The sequence below is a fragment of the Nannobrachium achirus genome (assembly GCF_963921795.1).
Source record: "Nannobrachium achirus genome assembly, chromosome: 13".
Taxonomy (NCBI): Eukaryota; Metazoa; Chordata; class Actinopteri; order Myctophiformes; family Myctophidae; genus Nannobrachium; species Nannobrachium achirus.
Genome location: NC_137833.1, coordinates 10409624 through 10426657, shown reverse-complemented (window position 1 = coordinate 10426657; position 17034 = coordinate 10409624). Strand labels below are relative to the sequence as shown.

The 17034-nt window shown below is 43.6% G+C and overlaps 1 protein-coding gene across 2 annotated transcripts in view; it reads right to left on the bottom strand.

Moving 5' to 3' along the window:
* sptbn1 (spectrin, beta, non-erythrocytic 1) overlaps nt 1–17034 on the bottom strand; it is a 182269-nt gene that overhangs the window by 116093 nt on the left and 49142 nt on the right. The window contains exon 2 of one of the 2 annotated variants that reach the window (XM_080741157.1): nt 11818–12119. In XM_080741157.1, coding sequence (XP_080597283.1) covers nt 11818–11977 — 160 coding nt within the window. In that variant the 5' untranslated portion in view covers nt 11978–12119. Of the gene's footprint in view, nt 1–1071; nt 1684–11817; nt 12120–17034 lie in introns of those variants that run through there. The other variant, XM_080741156.1, reaches the window with a different exon arrangement.

Genomic DNA, 17034 nt, shown 5'->3' with positions numbered 1-17034 from the left:
TACACATCACTGGCCAGATGGCCATTAGGGCGAGGTCGCATGTCGCCCTGCAGGCGTCTCACTAGTATTAACATACTCTACCATACAGATTGGGATTGGGGGCCCCTATCTGTATGGGGGACCCCCCTGGGGTCCCGACCCACAGGCTGATGTAGAAAATAAATAAACTGAGTTACTTCTGTGGCCTGCTGGGAGCAGGCATTAGAAATGTGTTGCTCATCGGTCCTGTGGCCACACACACACACACACACACACACACACACACACACACACACACACACACACACACACACACACACACACACACACACACACACACACACACACACACACACACACACACACACACACACACACACACACACACACACACACACACACATCATAGATGACTAGCCTCTTACAAAAACGTTTCAGGATGATGGCATCTTTAGGAATGTCAGCTAGCTTCAGTACAACAGGATGTCCTGCACGGTCGTTATGACCAGTTGGTCACCTTGGAGCATTTAGTTGATGTTAAATCATCTCCATTTAGGAACTAAAGCTCCTTCCAGTGTTTAGCTCACATCAACCTCGATCTCAGCCCATAGCCGCATATGAAAAAAGTAAATACTAAGAACATTTAATAATAAGTAATGGAAGCGCCAAAGGAAAGACCGTCATCTTATGTCCTAAAGTAAGAAGCCGTTACCTACAGGGTAGGTCTTTCTCAAAACAAATCAAAAACTACACCTTCTATCGCAGCGTTAACCGCCATATTTAAATGAAAATGTTTTGACATTTTCCAGGAAACTAAAGAACATTTTGGGAAAAGTTCAGAAAACTCTTGACGATGTTAAAAGAAATACACATCTTCATCATCACGATGTGGTTTAACAATGTCTCGCTGTAAAGGCCACTATATGAAGGTAAAACAAAACAAGAACTCTCCAAGAATGCAACCATCAAACCGGCCCGTAGCTCGCAAAATAAACAAACTGAAGTCAAACAAACAAGAGACTGAAGTCGGGTTCCTCTGTGTCCCGTCTATCTATCTGTATGTTTGTATCTTTCTGTCCTGTCCGGTCTTACCTTGCAGCTGTTTGAACCTCCCCTCCAGCATGTTGTAGTTGAACGCCGGCCCGGGTCCGGGACTGGCCCCGCGCCGCTCCGGGCTGGGGCGCCGCTCCGGGCTGGGGCCTCGCCTCTCGGGGCTGTGGTGGGACGGGGAGAGCCGCCCCGGGTAGTCGGACGAGGACAGGGGACCGGGCGACAGGGGCCCCGGGAGGCCCGGAGCGGTGGCGGTTTGAAGATCCATGAAAAAACACAGTCACCCCCCGCAGGAATGGATAGATCCCCCAAAAAACAGGACCAGGAGGAGTGGATTCAACACAGACCCGTCTGGGATCTCATAAGAGTTCTTCTTCTTCTTCCCACCGATTAGAAGGCGGATATAAAAGAATATATACAAGTTCTCCGGTACAAACGGAGCAGGGTTCCTCCGACCGCTCCTTCCCAGAAGGAATCCTCAGATCGGCTCGGTTTTCTGCAAGAACTCAGAGTGGGAAGATCTTCCAAGATCAACCCTGGGCTGCAGCGCAAACCAACAAACACTCTGCTCTTTCCCTCTCTCTCTCTTTTCTCTCTCTTTCTCTCTCTCCCTCTGGTCCCCAAGACAGCAGAATGAACAAGAGACGTGTAGAAGTCTCTCTCTCTCTCTCTCTCTCTCTCTCTCTCTCTCAGTGCAGTAGTAACAGTGAATTCACTTACTCAGCACACAGAGGCAGCATCACACTTCTCTCTCTCTCTCTCTCTCTCTCTCCCCCCCCCGCTATAACCATCCCTCTCTCCTCTATCCATCCATCCATCTAGGTTCTCTCCCTCCCTCTCTCTCTCTCTCTCTCTGCTCCTTGGCTCCGCGCTCCCTCACATTTCCTGCTGTCACAGAAGGCTCCTCTCCGCGTCCAAACAATGAAAAGGTGGGAGAGAAAACGGTCTGCGCGCGTCAAGCCCCGAGGAAGAGAAATGAGCCCTGGGAGGACACACAGAGAAAGAGTGAAAGCAGAGGGTGTGCGTGTGTGTGTGTGTGTGTGTGTGTGTGTGTGTGCGCGCATGCGTGCGTGCGCTCCCCGCCGTGTGTCGAATGTCTGGCAGACACTATACACCTTTCATACACACACACACACACACACACACACACACAGTGTGGTGGGGGAGGGGCCAGCAGCATGGAGACCACACCTCCCCTCAGCCTGCCATACACACAGCCTGTCCATTCACAGCGGTGATGTCACTGCCTCATTAGCATAACGGGCGGGGTAGCAGGAGAAACGAGAGAGAGAGAGAGAGAGAGAGAGAGAGAGAGAGAGAGAGAGAGAGAGAGAGAGAGAGAGAGAGAAAAAAAGGGAAAAACAGAGCGGAGGAGGGAATGGACTGAACCAAGTACCACAACAGGACGGGGAGGCTGAGACGGACCGAACCATCCGTCATAAACAGGACGTCCAAACATCCCGGACATCACCCTGAAGGTCCTTCCTGACAGACATGCAAACACACACACACACACACACACTTGCACGCACACGCACGCACGCACACACACACACTCGCACGCACACGCACGCACACACAGAGTACTGGTTCACATGCATGCAGTGGGAGGCAGAAAAATGCTGTTTTCTTGGACTTCCAGACAAAGGCTCACAGTAAAAGATCCTGGGTGTTTTTTTTTTGTTTTTTTCGTATTGTTACTGTGGGAGTGTAGAAAGGGAACCAGACATATCAGAAACATGATTTTTATCTTAGAAATGTGCTTGTTGTTATTGTTTATTGTGATTAAAAACTGCTACAATAATTGTATTGCAGAGATCTAAATACATCATATCATACGTCATAAAAGATGAAAACCACTTTAACCCTCTATAAGGGTTGATAGAAACCGACCTGTAAAGGGTGCATTTGGTATAAGCTCTTATTTCACTCTACACTAGGGGTGTAACGATACATTTTAACAGCAATATGATACGCATCACGATACATGGTTAACAATGCGATACATGGACGATATTCATTGAGATTACACACATTTATTGATAGACCAAAAGTAGCTATATGGAATGGAAAGGTAATTAGACCCCTCTTTTTAATTTTCCATCTTAAAATTGCCAAATACAAGGCACAAATACTTAGTTTCCATACAATCAATTATTTGCATTGCAAAACAATTCGATACCAATTACCGCATTTTAAAACGATACGATAAAAAGCCAAAACGGTAGGATATTTTGCTTTTGCAAACGATATACAGTAGTAGATCATTGCAAATGAAAAAAGATTTTTCGATTCAGTTCGATTCGTTACACCCCTACTCTACACAAATCCATTTGCCAAAAATAGCAGACTTAAAAGCTAACAATGCTAGCAAGCTAAATCACGCTAAATGAACGAAAAAGATATTTGTTTTTCTGAACTTCCATCGTCCCTATGTTTGGCATGTCATTAATATAGACGAACATTTATCAGATATTTTCCAAAATGTAAAAAAAAGCAAACTAGTGTGAAAGTGGTCAATATTCCATGTTGCTGTGTGCTCTCGTATCTCCACTGATTTAGAATCAATAGATGTATCTTTAACTACCATTAATCCATTAATAACCAACATAACAGACTGTAATGGATGTAATTAATGATGTGTTGATAAAGTGCAGATGTTGTACAGAAAGACACAGTTTGATCGCCGCTCTGAAACAATGTTAAAGTCCTGTTAAACTGCACGTAACCATAACAACAGTCATAAACAAACTGTAGCAGCTGTCGGTTGGACTAGAAAAGTGATTACCAAGACAACATAGTTTGCGGTGGGCGTGTGTGTGAGATCGGCTCCAAATGTCTCGTAGACAACGCCTGCAGACCACAGAAGTACCTCCATGTTTTAGACTTAAAAAAAGAATCTCAATGAGACTCAGATTGCGTCGAAAGATAACACTTTCCGACATTTCCGAGTCTGTATGTCATAGATAAATCATTGATGAAAGATGCCACAAGTTCATTACATGAAGTCCGAGATCCTTTTCTTTTTTTAAAGATTTGTTTTATGCCTGATAGGACAGTAGACTGACAGGAAATGGGGGGGAGAGACAGGGAGTGACACACGGAAAAGGTCGTCCGGATCAGGAATCGAACCGGCGACGCCGCAAGGCATCCATGCCTATGTGGCAATGCCAAAGGGTATGCGCCTGGATCAGTAGGCCAGATCCTTTTCAACTTTGAGAAACAATTAATAAAACGAAAAAAAAAAGAAAAAAAAACATTAAATCAATGTTGTCAGTCATAAACCTCTTATCTCTATATTCTAACTTTTTTCGTGTTTTTTGTCGTGAATTACATGTTATGGCCCTACTTGATCTTACAAAAGTGTCACACAAAACCTTCAAGAGTAGCAGATCCACAAGCTCCAAACGCAAGCTCGAAAAGTGTTTTGAGCTTGTAGATCTGCTACTTTTGCCGTTGTAGAATGTAAATCCTGAAAAGTAACAGTTTGGATCATAATGCGGGTTCCACCCGACAGAGACCAACCACAGCGTGTTGTTTGTGTGTTTATCTCCAGTCGGTGGTCGGTGGGGGTTATGAGGGCCATGACGTGCTGCCATCATAAGGCTTCCTCGTGGTTCGTCCCCCCAGGGCCGCCCCGGTCGCCATACCAAACGCACCATTCATACCAACCGCCCCATCCCTTCCCCACCTCCCCTCACATCCAGCCTTACATGGTAGATCAACTCTTCACAGTCGGCCGTAAGACAAATAAATCTGTCCGTGTTAATCTTCTGACCAAATCCTGTGGTTCCGTCTAATGCTTTAAAGCCAAAACCTATTTTAAAGTCTTACCGTGTAACTTCTTCAAATAAACAAAAAGGTATTTTTTTTTGGTTTATTACTATGTCATAAATAACCATTCCACATAGTTTTTTTAATAACTTCTCTAAACACCGAATACCAGGTCATAAACCTTACAGACTGCAACCTTCTAAAATCGTTAAGCATCCTCCATCGCACGACAGAGTAGAAATCGAGACTGATCGCTGTGTTCTGCGTGAAACACTGATTGTCTTCCGTCTACAAGCAGAAAGTACTGCGACAGACAGACAGACAGACAGACAGAGACAGACATACAGACAGTCAGTGAAGGGTCAGTACAGTGCCAGTGCAGTGTCATAGAGTTTTTGGTCTCTCTACATTGTGACGTGGAGGTGCTGAATTTCACAGCAGCTTTCTGAAGACATTCCACTGAGTTCAACTACTGTACATCACATTAGATGGGAGGAGAGAGCCAGGGTGACAAAGACACTGAGAGACAGACAGACAGAGAGACAGCAAGAGAGAGACAAAGAGACACACAGAGAGAGAGAGAGACAGAGAGCTAATTCGGCTCAAACTTGTGTAACTAGTATGTTGAGAGCAAAATGTGGAATGACCTACCAAAATACATACAGGTTACCTAATACCCAATCTCAAAACTAACCCTAACATTGTACAGCATAATGATGAATTGAGTCCAATAGATCACAATGGAAACAGGCTGGGTCTTTTTGTGCTGTCCTTTTAGCATACACTTTGGATGTACTGCCTGTACTGATGGTAATCGTGTTAATAAAGCATTCAATCAATCAACGAGACAGACAGACAGACAGACCGACAGACAGACAGGGGGAGAGAGAGGGAAAGAGAAACAGATGAATAGTAAAGAAGAGAAGGTCTGCCTACTTTCACTTTCTCCAATACTTTTCAAACCAGCGCCACACCCATAAACACACACACACACACACACACACACACACACATGAACATACACACACACACGCACACACATCCACCCCCAGGCGCGGAAGTATGTGTGTGTTTCACTTCCTGTCCTGAAGAACAGATGCAGGAATGTCGGGAATGTTGGTGTGTGTTCCTGTGTGTGTTTTTATTGTGTGTGTGTGTGTGTGTGTGTGTGTGTGTGTGTGTGTGTGTGTGTGTGTGTGTGTGTGTGTGTGTGTGTGTGTGTGTGTGTGTGTGTGTGTGTGTGCGGTGGGGGTGGGGTCTGTTTCCTGACCCTAGGCTGTAGGGTGTTGGATATTGACCCGCCAGATCTCACAGCGTCTGGACTCTCAATGGACCCCCTGGAGTCCCTGAGGGGGTTCCAGGGGGTCCTCAGCTAAATTGGACAATATAGGCTAGTTTCAAAAACCAAGATTTAACCACTTTAAAACTAAATACAAGGGGCTATTTGAAAATAGCCGATTTACAAGCTCTAAACACGTCGCAATGTGACGCATCGAAAGCTTGTAGATCTGCCATTTTCACAACATCTTGCAAACTAAGAAAAATGTGGAACATTTAACAACACAAATCTTGTATACGGTCCCTGGCACACACTTTTTTGAGATGGGGGGGGGGGGGATACAAATACATATTATTCTTGATGATATTTAAAAGGTTTGAGAACCACTGTGGAACGATACTGACTGAACAGATCTCAAAGCATGTGGATGGGCCTCGGCCCCGCCCTGTCAGTGTGAGCTCACAGATCTCAAAGCGTGCGGATGGGCCTTGGGCCCCGCCCTCACAGAGAGGTGTATTCTGGGCTGGAGGTCACAGCTGAGGTCACTGTTACCAGAAGCAGCACAAGGCCGAGGTCTGCACGATCAATACTCATTAAATATTCATACATACTCATCAATTATTCATGCAATAGCTTCACTTGTGTCTTGTAATCCTTGTATCTCCATATTTCAACTTGTTTTTGTAGTGAATTAATACCCTATACTACTAGCCTACTATCATAATACAGTGTGTCGAACAGAAGTCGCAAAAATCTGTTATTTTAGCTATTGGTGAACATTTGGTGAAGTGAGAGTGGTTAAGTGTGTCTGTGGGCATGCTAAACGCCCTTATATCTGGCTTTGTACGTACGTATGTATCTCCCCGCAAAGCTTTCTATTGGCCAAGCTTCGCTGGACGCTTAATGAAGAAATGAACTCATAAAAAGCACCCCTCACTTCACACTGAGTGTGATTTTTATATCTATTTAGTGTCTGTTCAGTGAAGGGGTAATGATTGCTATATCGTGTCTGTTCAGTTAAGGGGTAAGGTCGGTCTATTTTTCAGCCATTTGAATGCTGCTTTTATATCCGAGAAAAGAAAATCGGAATTACAGTCCAAAAACATTCTGTTTTCATTTTAATGTACCATCTTAGAACTGAAAATCGGTAAAATCGTTCAGTTTAATGAATACTGTTTAGGAATGGTTAAACAAAACTCAGAAATGTGTAATATAAAACTATAGTTCCGATTTTCGTTGGTGTGGTACAAAATGCAAAATACCAAATACCAAACACCATCGCTAAACAGTCTGAGGCGTACTGAATTCTGGTAAACTGATTTTTGGTCTGCGGGGAAGAGCAGTTCTTCCTCGCGGGAGGACCGCCAAACTGGGCAGTGACCCTCTCCGCTATAAAAGCAGTTATTCAGATGGCCGAAAAATACACGGACCGGGTAATCAAAGCTATAGAGCGTTTGCTCAGATAACAACAGGGGCTTTCTTTAATTGGGAAATCCTTTCCATGTAACTCGAAGAGAGGTTTTCAAAGCTAGCTCGCCATTTAGCTGATTGTCTCGTCAATCACTGTCTGCTGACCGCTATGAGATTTGACACTGGCCTAGGAAGTGTTCCACGAGTTTCTCTTTTTTAAAAAGGAAGGCTTAAGTGCTATCGTTTTCATCCCTGGACCCCACTCTGAGAACCACTGAGCTGCACGACAGCTAGGTGGCTAAGCTAACATGGCTTTCTAACGGAACGTTTACTGTTGTCGTGGAAACTGTTGTGGAGTCCAGTGAAGGACAGAGCTGCTGTCCATCTGACACTCAACACGTCATTGATATCTTAAGGTAAAAACTACTGGAGATCTGCATTAACGCCTTCTGAATGTACTGCCATGGACTCATGTACAGTACATACACTCTCTCACACAAACATAAAAGTACATAATAATATACTGTATCTTCTTGACCTTACTGAAGTAAAATTGCAGGCCTCCCACTCAGTCACACACACTCACACACACACACACACACACACACACAGTGAAACCCACCCACACTGACAGACTGCAAGGAGATCAGCGTAACCATGGTGACCAGCGGTTTTGTATTTCGGTGCCTCGTGCCACTGTATGGAGACGCAACACACCTGCTCACACACACACAAAAACACACCTGGTCACTGCATCACACAATTATATTAAAAACGCATATTCTCTCACACACACACACACACACACACACACACACACACACACACACACACACACACACACACACACACACACACACACACACACACACACACACACACACACACACACACACACACACACACACACACACACACACACACAGAAGCTCAGAGGAAAGGGAGTGGAGTTCAGGAAATTGTGATTCATACAAAGAGACTGGAAGACTGTGTGTGTGTGTGTGTGTGTGTGTGTGTGTGTGTGTGTGTGTGTGTGTGTGTGTGTGTGTGTGTGTGTGTGTGTGCGCGCGTGCATGCGTGTGTCACAGTGTATATATAAACACCAGTATCATTCTCATAATAAGGTCATGTTTTCTCTTTCTTTTTTAACAACCAGATTCCACATGCTCCTCTTAGGAACTACTCACTGTCATGTCAGTGATGTCATCACTAGAGAGAGAGAGAGAGAGAGAGAGAGAGAGAGAGAAAGAGAGAGAGAGAGAGAGAGACACAGACAGAGAGAGAGAGAGAAAAGAAAGGGAACCAAAGTACAGTACTACAGTACTCAACTAAGTATTCAATTTTCTATTTGTTTTTGTCATTTGATAGCTAATGACTTTCACTCCGCTACATTTCAAATAGAAATAGTATATTGCACTTTTGCACTGCGACGTGTTGTGTGAGCTTGTGTGTTTCAACATTTCTAACAATGTACTGTGTGATTTTGTACTTTTGAATACAGAGTATTTACAGAATGTCTAACTCATAAAATGTAGAACAATCTTTTGAAAGTAGACGATTTTCAAGCTGATGCGACTTATCATGACCTTGTAGATCGGCCATTTTCAAATGGACGAAATGTATATAGGGCAGACGTGGTTATGTATGTTTTGTAAAAAATAATACATCTACAGAGTAACTAGAAAGATAAAGCAAAATATATTCATAAACAATTTCACAAAACCCCTCTTTTGTCATCTGTGACTTGAATTAAGGTATCTTGATTGCTTGACATCAAGAAGGGCCTGCCCCTTCAAGGCTTCTAAAGTATCCACCCATTGCAATGCTTTGTTTTCAAGAGTCAGTAGCATTACAAAGAATCTGCAAACCTACCACTTCAATACAGAATGGAGTGAAGACATTTCCCCCCACTATTTCAAGTGAGTTTGTTTTATATCTATGTAAAGCTAGTGCCGTTATTCCAAAGCCCCCTTGGGTAGGTTATTTTAAAAGTAGCTCTCAAGTAAAAAAAGAAATTACACTCAACTTTATTAACAACTATGAAGACAGCAGACAGCTAGCACACACACACACACACACACACACACACACACACACACACACACACACACACACACACACACACACACACACACACACACACACACACACACACACACACACACACACACACACACACACACACACACACACACACACACACACACACACACACGTCCCCAGCACTCCGTTCCTACATATTTAACAGTGGTGTGAATTATTCAGTGAAGTGGGACACTGCACAGGCAGCCAGCTATCAGACTAAAAACAGTAGGCAGGAGATATAGGATTACACACACACACACACACACACTCTCTCTCTCTCTCTCTCTCTCTCTCTCTCTCTCTCTCTCTCTCTCTCTCTCTCTCTCTCTCTCTCTCTCTCTCTCTCTCTCTCTCTCTCTCTCTCTCTCTCTCTCTCTCTCTCTCTCTCTCTCTCTCTCTCTCTCTCTCTCACACACACACACACACACACACACACACACACACACACACACACACACACACACACACACACACACACACACAAAGCCTCCTTAGCCTTGATCAATTACATGTAAATCCCACCTGCATCTCCTTAACGAAGGAAGGGAGGAAGGAAGGAAGGAAGAAAGTGTCTCGTTTAGATTGCAATCTAATCCCAATCCAGTTAATTGCCGGCTGGGAACTCAAACACAGAATAATCCTGTGGAGAACACTGAAACTCCTGTCAAACCTGCAGTCTCTCTCTCTGTGTGTGTGTGTGTGTGTGTGTGTGTGTGTGTGTGTGTGTGTGTGTGTGTGTGTGTGTGTGTGTGTGTGTGTGTGTGTGTGTGTGTGTGTGCCCGCGCGCGCATGCATCACAAAGACTGCAGGGCCGCTACTGTAGTAGAGACACATACTTCCCACAGATCATAACCACCCAAGGAGAGCTTGAAAACATGACTAATGATCAAAAAAACTCCCATATCTGATATCAAATGGAACACAACCACCTTAAAGACGACCAATCATTGTGTATATCCCTGCACTGTCTGCATTGAGTAACCTCAATAGATGAAAAACTGTTTTACTCCTTTCAATTGTACATATTTAGTTTTGATTGTATTGAATTAATTGATTGTACTGTATTGTGTACACTTCTGTTTTGGCCCTTTGAATTTAATTCAATCGAATTCAAGTGAGTTCAGTCCCCTCAAGCATAGTGGAACTAGAGCAACACATTTCCAGGACAACATTCACGAGGGAGGCGGTTGTTTTATGGCCAACTTTGCTTCATTCAAGTTCACGGAGTCAATTCCATACAGATGTGTCATGGTTTGGTACTTTTTCGATACAGCAAAAAGAAAAAAAAGTAGATCAAGTGTCCTTGATTTTGCTTTATGGAACTTGGGAGAGCCTACTATGCAGGGGTTTGGTCTCAGATCACCCCTGTAAATAACTTCATCGTCCACATCAGCCCTGAACTGTTAGTTTTTAGAACCTCATGTCATATTACAGTACGTTAAGTAAATATGTGAATCTTTCCCTCTAAGATCCAGTATACTGTATGTCAGGAGGAAAACTTGAGAATATGCTTTTCCATTGGGACATTTTCTTAACCACACAAACACCAGCAACTCTATTCTGGTGGGGAAACATTCAGCAACAATATCTGATCTACAAGCGCACAACGTGTCACCTTGTGCCACGTTGTGAGCTTGCAAATGGTGCTTCCGGGGTTCAAATGCCGAATAAATAATGGCCCTCGAGGGGGGTTGAAAACCACTGAGTTAACCCATTTAGACTGGGACGCATTATTACACATTATTTTATGCTTTAACTATTGAAAAATAGCAGATATACAAGCTCACAGGGCGCTGCGAGCTTGTAGATCTGCTATTTTTGAAAAATCGTGAAAATGAGTGCAAGTCTTTTTGACCCAATTCTATAAGTGTCTTCTAAATCCTTCTAATGCGTTTTTGAAAAACCTATGTCAGTGGTGCTCAAACTTTTTTTCATGTCAAGGACCCCCAAAATTAGATGTATTTGGCCACGGACCCCCATCTCAAAATATTTAGTTCCAGGGACCCCCCAGAAGCAAAATGTGAGTTACAAATGTTCGCATATATTCAAAAGGTTTTCACGAATGTTCAAGATTTTTCAAAAATAGCAGATCTACAAGCTCGCAGCGCGGCACTCGGTGCCGCGCTGTGAGCTTGTATATCTGCTATTTTTCAATAGTTCAAGCATTAAATAATTCTAGGTCTAAATGGGGTTAATGGGTTCGTGTACGGCGCGTGTCATCATCGTGGCGGTCCTCCTACCTGCGAGGGCTTTGATTCGGGAGCGCTCAAACAGTCGCGCGGAGCTGTTCTCGTTGTCCCACTCCTCCGTGTCCCAGCGGTTGTTGACGCCATCGCTGCTGTACGTCGACTGCTGCTGGATCTCCATGTGCTGCTCCATGTGCTCCGCCGCCACCGACATCCTGACGCCCCCTTCTGGCCCGGAACCCTCACTACACCTGGCCTCGTTTTAGTTCACCTGCTGGGCCCGCCGCGTTGTTCCTCCTTGACAGGATCAGGCTCGTTAGCTCGCTAGCTAGCGCACGTGGCGCCGCACCTCCAACCTGGAGGGAGAGAGAAAGAGAGAAAGAGAGAGGGAGGAGTTAGTAATCCCTCCAGTGATTCCCCATCTTTGGGTCAGGGCCTGCCGGGTATAGGGGTGGGCGATATGGAAAAAATACAATATCACGATATCTTTCCGAGCGTTATCACGATACACGATTTTATCACGATTCTTTTTCATGTTGTTTTTTATGGTTATTTTTTTCAAGTTACTTAAAAGGACAACAACGACCTACAAGGTAACAAAAACTAAAAGAAAAAGGAGTAACAGAACTTTTAGACCAGTGGTCCTCAAAGTGGGGTCCAGGGATTCTCTGGGTTCCTTTTGGGAGGTCTAAATTGACCCTCACAAGTATGTATACAAATGGAACCAAATGGACCCTTACGGGTCAATTTGTTGATCAAAATGCAGGCTTAATGAATTCTGCAACAATTCAACAGGATTTCTTTATAAGGCTCCCTCATTGTCACGATATATACGCCATCTCTGAAAAGGCATTATCGTGGAGACATTGTATCGTCTCAACGATATTTATCACCATATCGCCCACCCTTACCGCCGGGTATTGCAAGTGGCCCCCAAATAATTGGCTCCGATGATAATACAACATTAATTTCGAAGCTTGTAGATCTGCTAATTTTGATTGTAGATCTACAACGTATCTACTTTTGAAACTTTTGAATTTGAATCGTGAAAAGTAACAGTTTCGGGCATAATTATGAGATTTCCACCCGAAAGAGACAAACTTTAAAAAAACGATTTGTGTCATTTCTTTTGCTCTTTAAACCCTTGAGAAATGTGTTCATTGTGATACCATAAATACCCCAGGCAGAGTACAATGGATTGATGGTTGATGTTAAAATAAACATGCTCCTCCTGGCCCGCCCATCTGACCACTTAATGCTTCAAGGATTTTCAAGTGCTCAAAGAGCGCCCTCTGCAGGGAACCACTACTCCATGCAGCTGGTCTGATACAGTAAGTATATCCAGTATAAGCGTTTTCACCACTCAACATGGTGCCCCAATGAGCATGTCATTATAAGCAATTCTTTTCTAAAGTTTAGTTAAGTCAGTTACTGGGAGCTGACCAGTACAACCACAGTCTGATACTGTTGTACTGAGAGCTGACCAGTACAACCACAGTCTACTGTTGTACTGGGAGCTGACCAGTACAACCACAGTCTTCTACTGTTGTACTGGGAGCTGACCAGTACAATCACAGTCTTTATACTGTTGTACTGGGAGCTGACCAGTACAATCACAGTCTTTTACTGTTGTACTGGGAGCTGACCAGTACAACCACAGTCTGATACTGTTGTACTGGAAGCTGACCAGTACAACCACAGTCTGATACTGTTGTACTGGGAGCTGACCAGTACAACCACAGTCTTTTACTGTTGTACTGGGAGCTGACCAGTACAACCACAGTCTACTGTTGTACTGGGAGCTGACCAGTACAACCACAGTCTGATACTGTTGTACTGGGAGCTGACCAGTACAACCACAGTCTTTTACTGTTGTACTGGGAGCTGACCAGTACAACCACAGTCTACTGTTGTTGTACTGGGAGCTGACCAGTACAACCACAGTCTTCTACCAGCACAATTCAAGGATGGTTTCTCAGCTTTTCCAATCAAGGTCATGACATCAACAGCATGTTCCATTTAAGCAGCCAGGAGAGAGTTCTTGCAGTGAGAGTTACACCTGCGCGTGTGTGTGTGTGTGTGTGTGTGTGTGTGTGTGTGTGTGTGTGTGTGTGTGTGTGTGTGTGTGTGTGTGTGTGTGTGAGAGAGAGAGAGAGAGAGAGAGAGAGAGAGCTCTGCCCTCATTTTATTCTCATAACCTCATTTCAAGTGCATCTCAAAATCTAGTCAAGAGCGGCTCCCTCTGGTGAGAACATGGAACTACACTAAAGAAGAAAATCTGCTGCATACCATTTCACACCATTTTCTGTTTGCACCACGCACGCACGCACGCACGCAGGAAAGCCCCCGCTGCACTCAAAGACCTGGGAGGTTTCGTGGAACAGCTCCATGTCAAACTGCAGCCAACAGGATCATTTGTTGCTCAGACATAAACAAGGCATCAGCTTCCAAACACAACAGAGTTAATTCGCATCACTAATCACATGTTTTTTTTTTTAAAATGTCTTTAGTTTGTTCACCAGTTTCACTCTGCAGTCTGCACCAAATCTCCTCCGCAAAGAACAGCCGATCCACAAGCTCACAACACGTCCATGAGCTTGTAGCTCAGCTATTTATGGGTCAAAAACACAACAAGCTATGAAAAATGAAACTAGAATTACGACATAGTGGTTGCCATTTGCATTTGGCTATCTAGACAGAGTAATACTCTAGTATACACAGTGAATGTCTGTCCAGTCATACTATAGTACAGTGGTTCTCAACCTTTTCAGGCCGCGACCCCCAAAATAATCATATTTTAACTGGGGACCCCCCACCCTGACGAACACTAAGAGTTGAGGCATTACATTTAGTATATCATTCTATTGTGAAAATAGCAGATCTACATGCTCACAATAGCAAGTAGATCGGCTATTTTCACAATTTCTTCCTCTAATATTTGACAATTTGGCCAATGTTTAATTTGTCATTCTAGAGGTAGGCCTATTAACTCATTCCCCGCCTCCCCCGATAGTCCCGAGAAAATCCCAATGTCGCTCCCCGCCAGGCCCGATAGTCCCGAGAATTAGCTTTTATATAATGTAATGTTTAATTACATTCTCCCCCTGCTCGTGACAAATTCTGAGCCTTTTATCTTAAAGGGAACCTAAAATATCACACATCAAAGTAAGTGTGTTTGAAAAAAAGACTGTAATAATGTACAAATTGCAATACAAATGTATAAATCTCCCCAACCACAGTTAATTGGCAAAAGACGCATTTGAGCTCAAAAGGCTGGCAGCCGAAAAAAAAGAGAAGAAAAAAACAGCTGTGTGTGTGTGTGTGTGTGTGTGTGTGTGTGTGTGTGTGTGTGTGTGTGTGCACATCTCTTAGCTGGCTGGTGGTCCACGACCACTGTCTGTTTCAGTGGTCCCCCTGTCCTAATCAGCACACAGTCCCATAAAGAAATAGTGCTATCAGAGTCTCTGATTCAGAGATCTGTCTCTCTCTCTCTCTCTCTCTCAAGACACAAAAAAATTATCGCCAATTCGCCATATAAATGCTTCTAAAACATACCTGAGAATGATGATGGTTGATTAGTATCCACAGGTTACTGTATAATCCATATATCCAGGCTATAATATATTGTTTTGTAATGGTCCACAAGCAGCCAAGCAGGCCATTGTCAACAGGCGGTCCTTTGCAAAAGGGGGTCCCTGGGGGGTCCGCGGGCTCAACGCTTCGCTCAGCAGAGCAGTGGGAACACGATAATCAACTCTTACAAAATCAATCAATAAAACTGCCCGATTACATAAAGTTCACACGACGCGATCCAGTTGATTCAGAGACAAGTGAAGTGGTCCCTGAAAGGGGGTCCGTCCTCTCACTACCCTGCCTGGTCTCCAGCCAACACTTCTCAAGGGTGGTGGTCGTGGACCACCACCAAAACTCCCACGCTCCCCCACCACGCTCCTCCAAAAAAGCAAGAGATCAACTAGTGTTGATTACTAACGAGCAAAGACGCAGAGGAGCTGTTTAGCAGGGCAGTGCAGAGGATTTTTTTAGGGGCAGGGGGAGACATTTTTCTAACATGTCCTAGAATGTGAAAATAGCAGATCTACAAGCTCTACAAGCTCTCAATGTGTCACAGAGCGATGTGTTGAGCTTGTAGAGCTTGTAGATCTGCTATTTTCACATTCTAGGACATGTTAGAAAAAAGACTCATGCCCCCTTTGATGTCTATTTGTGTGTGTGCACCTGTACAGATCAAAACCCATCCGAGACCGAAAACAGACACATAGAGACAGAGAGAAAGCGCCCCCAAGTGGGGGCTCACATAAATGCTCACATAAATACTGCAATATACAGTAGTATATATGTGAAATTGCTGAGTGTATGGTCAGACATAGCCAATAAAAATATGTTTCTCTGCATTTTTCTAAACAGAAAATTAAAAAAAAAAGAAATCCTATTACATAATTACATTAGTACACTTATCTGATAATGCCTGAAGCCATAAAGACAAATATCAAGTGAGTTATCCACTTGAAAAGCGATCGATCACAAAAAGGTCAATATTTCCAGTTGTTTCAATTATAGCTGGATTTTGGTCAAAAATGGCTATTTTGAGATGGCTGCAACTATAGAAAAAAAAGCTTTTTATTTATTTGTTTTATTTTTTGGTGAGACTAGAGGTGGTCCTGTTTCAATTCAGGTCCTGTATGACACAAAATACAGAATACAGAATTTAGGAAAAATGTCAATATAAAAAAAATATATCAATTTTTTCATTAAACAAAATGGCAGGGGAGCCAAACAGTCAATGTTAAAATGGCGGCCAATGAGTTAAAAAGTCCTTAAATTGTCACTTGTTCAGATACCCTCTATATACTTATTGCTTACTGTTGAGTGAGAAAACAATGTTTCACATTAAGTTAATCTGGGGACCCCCCAAAATAATTTGGGGTCCCAACCCAAAGGTTGAGAACCACTGCTGTAGTAAATAGTAGTGAATGTCTGCCCAGACTCATACTGTAGTATTATTGTAGTGAATGAAGACTTTGAAGGAATTTAATGAATGTGTTTTGTGAGGTCCCTGTCTTGACCTATTAACATTGACATCAAAACATCAGAAGCACTTCATCTTTGAAGTCCAAGTGGAAGTTTCTGAGCCAAATGTCATGACATTCCTTCCAGGCGGTCCTCAGATATGATGTTCAGAAGGTTGGCACGGGACGGGACGGGCCAACCTGAAAACATAATACCTCTGGCCAAGGTTTTTCGGCTGACTGT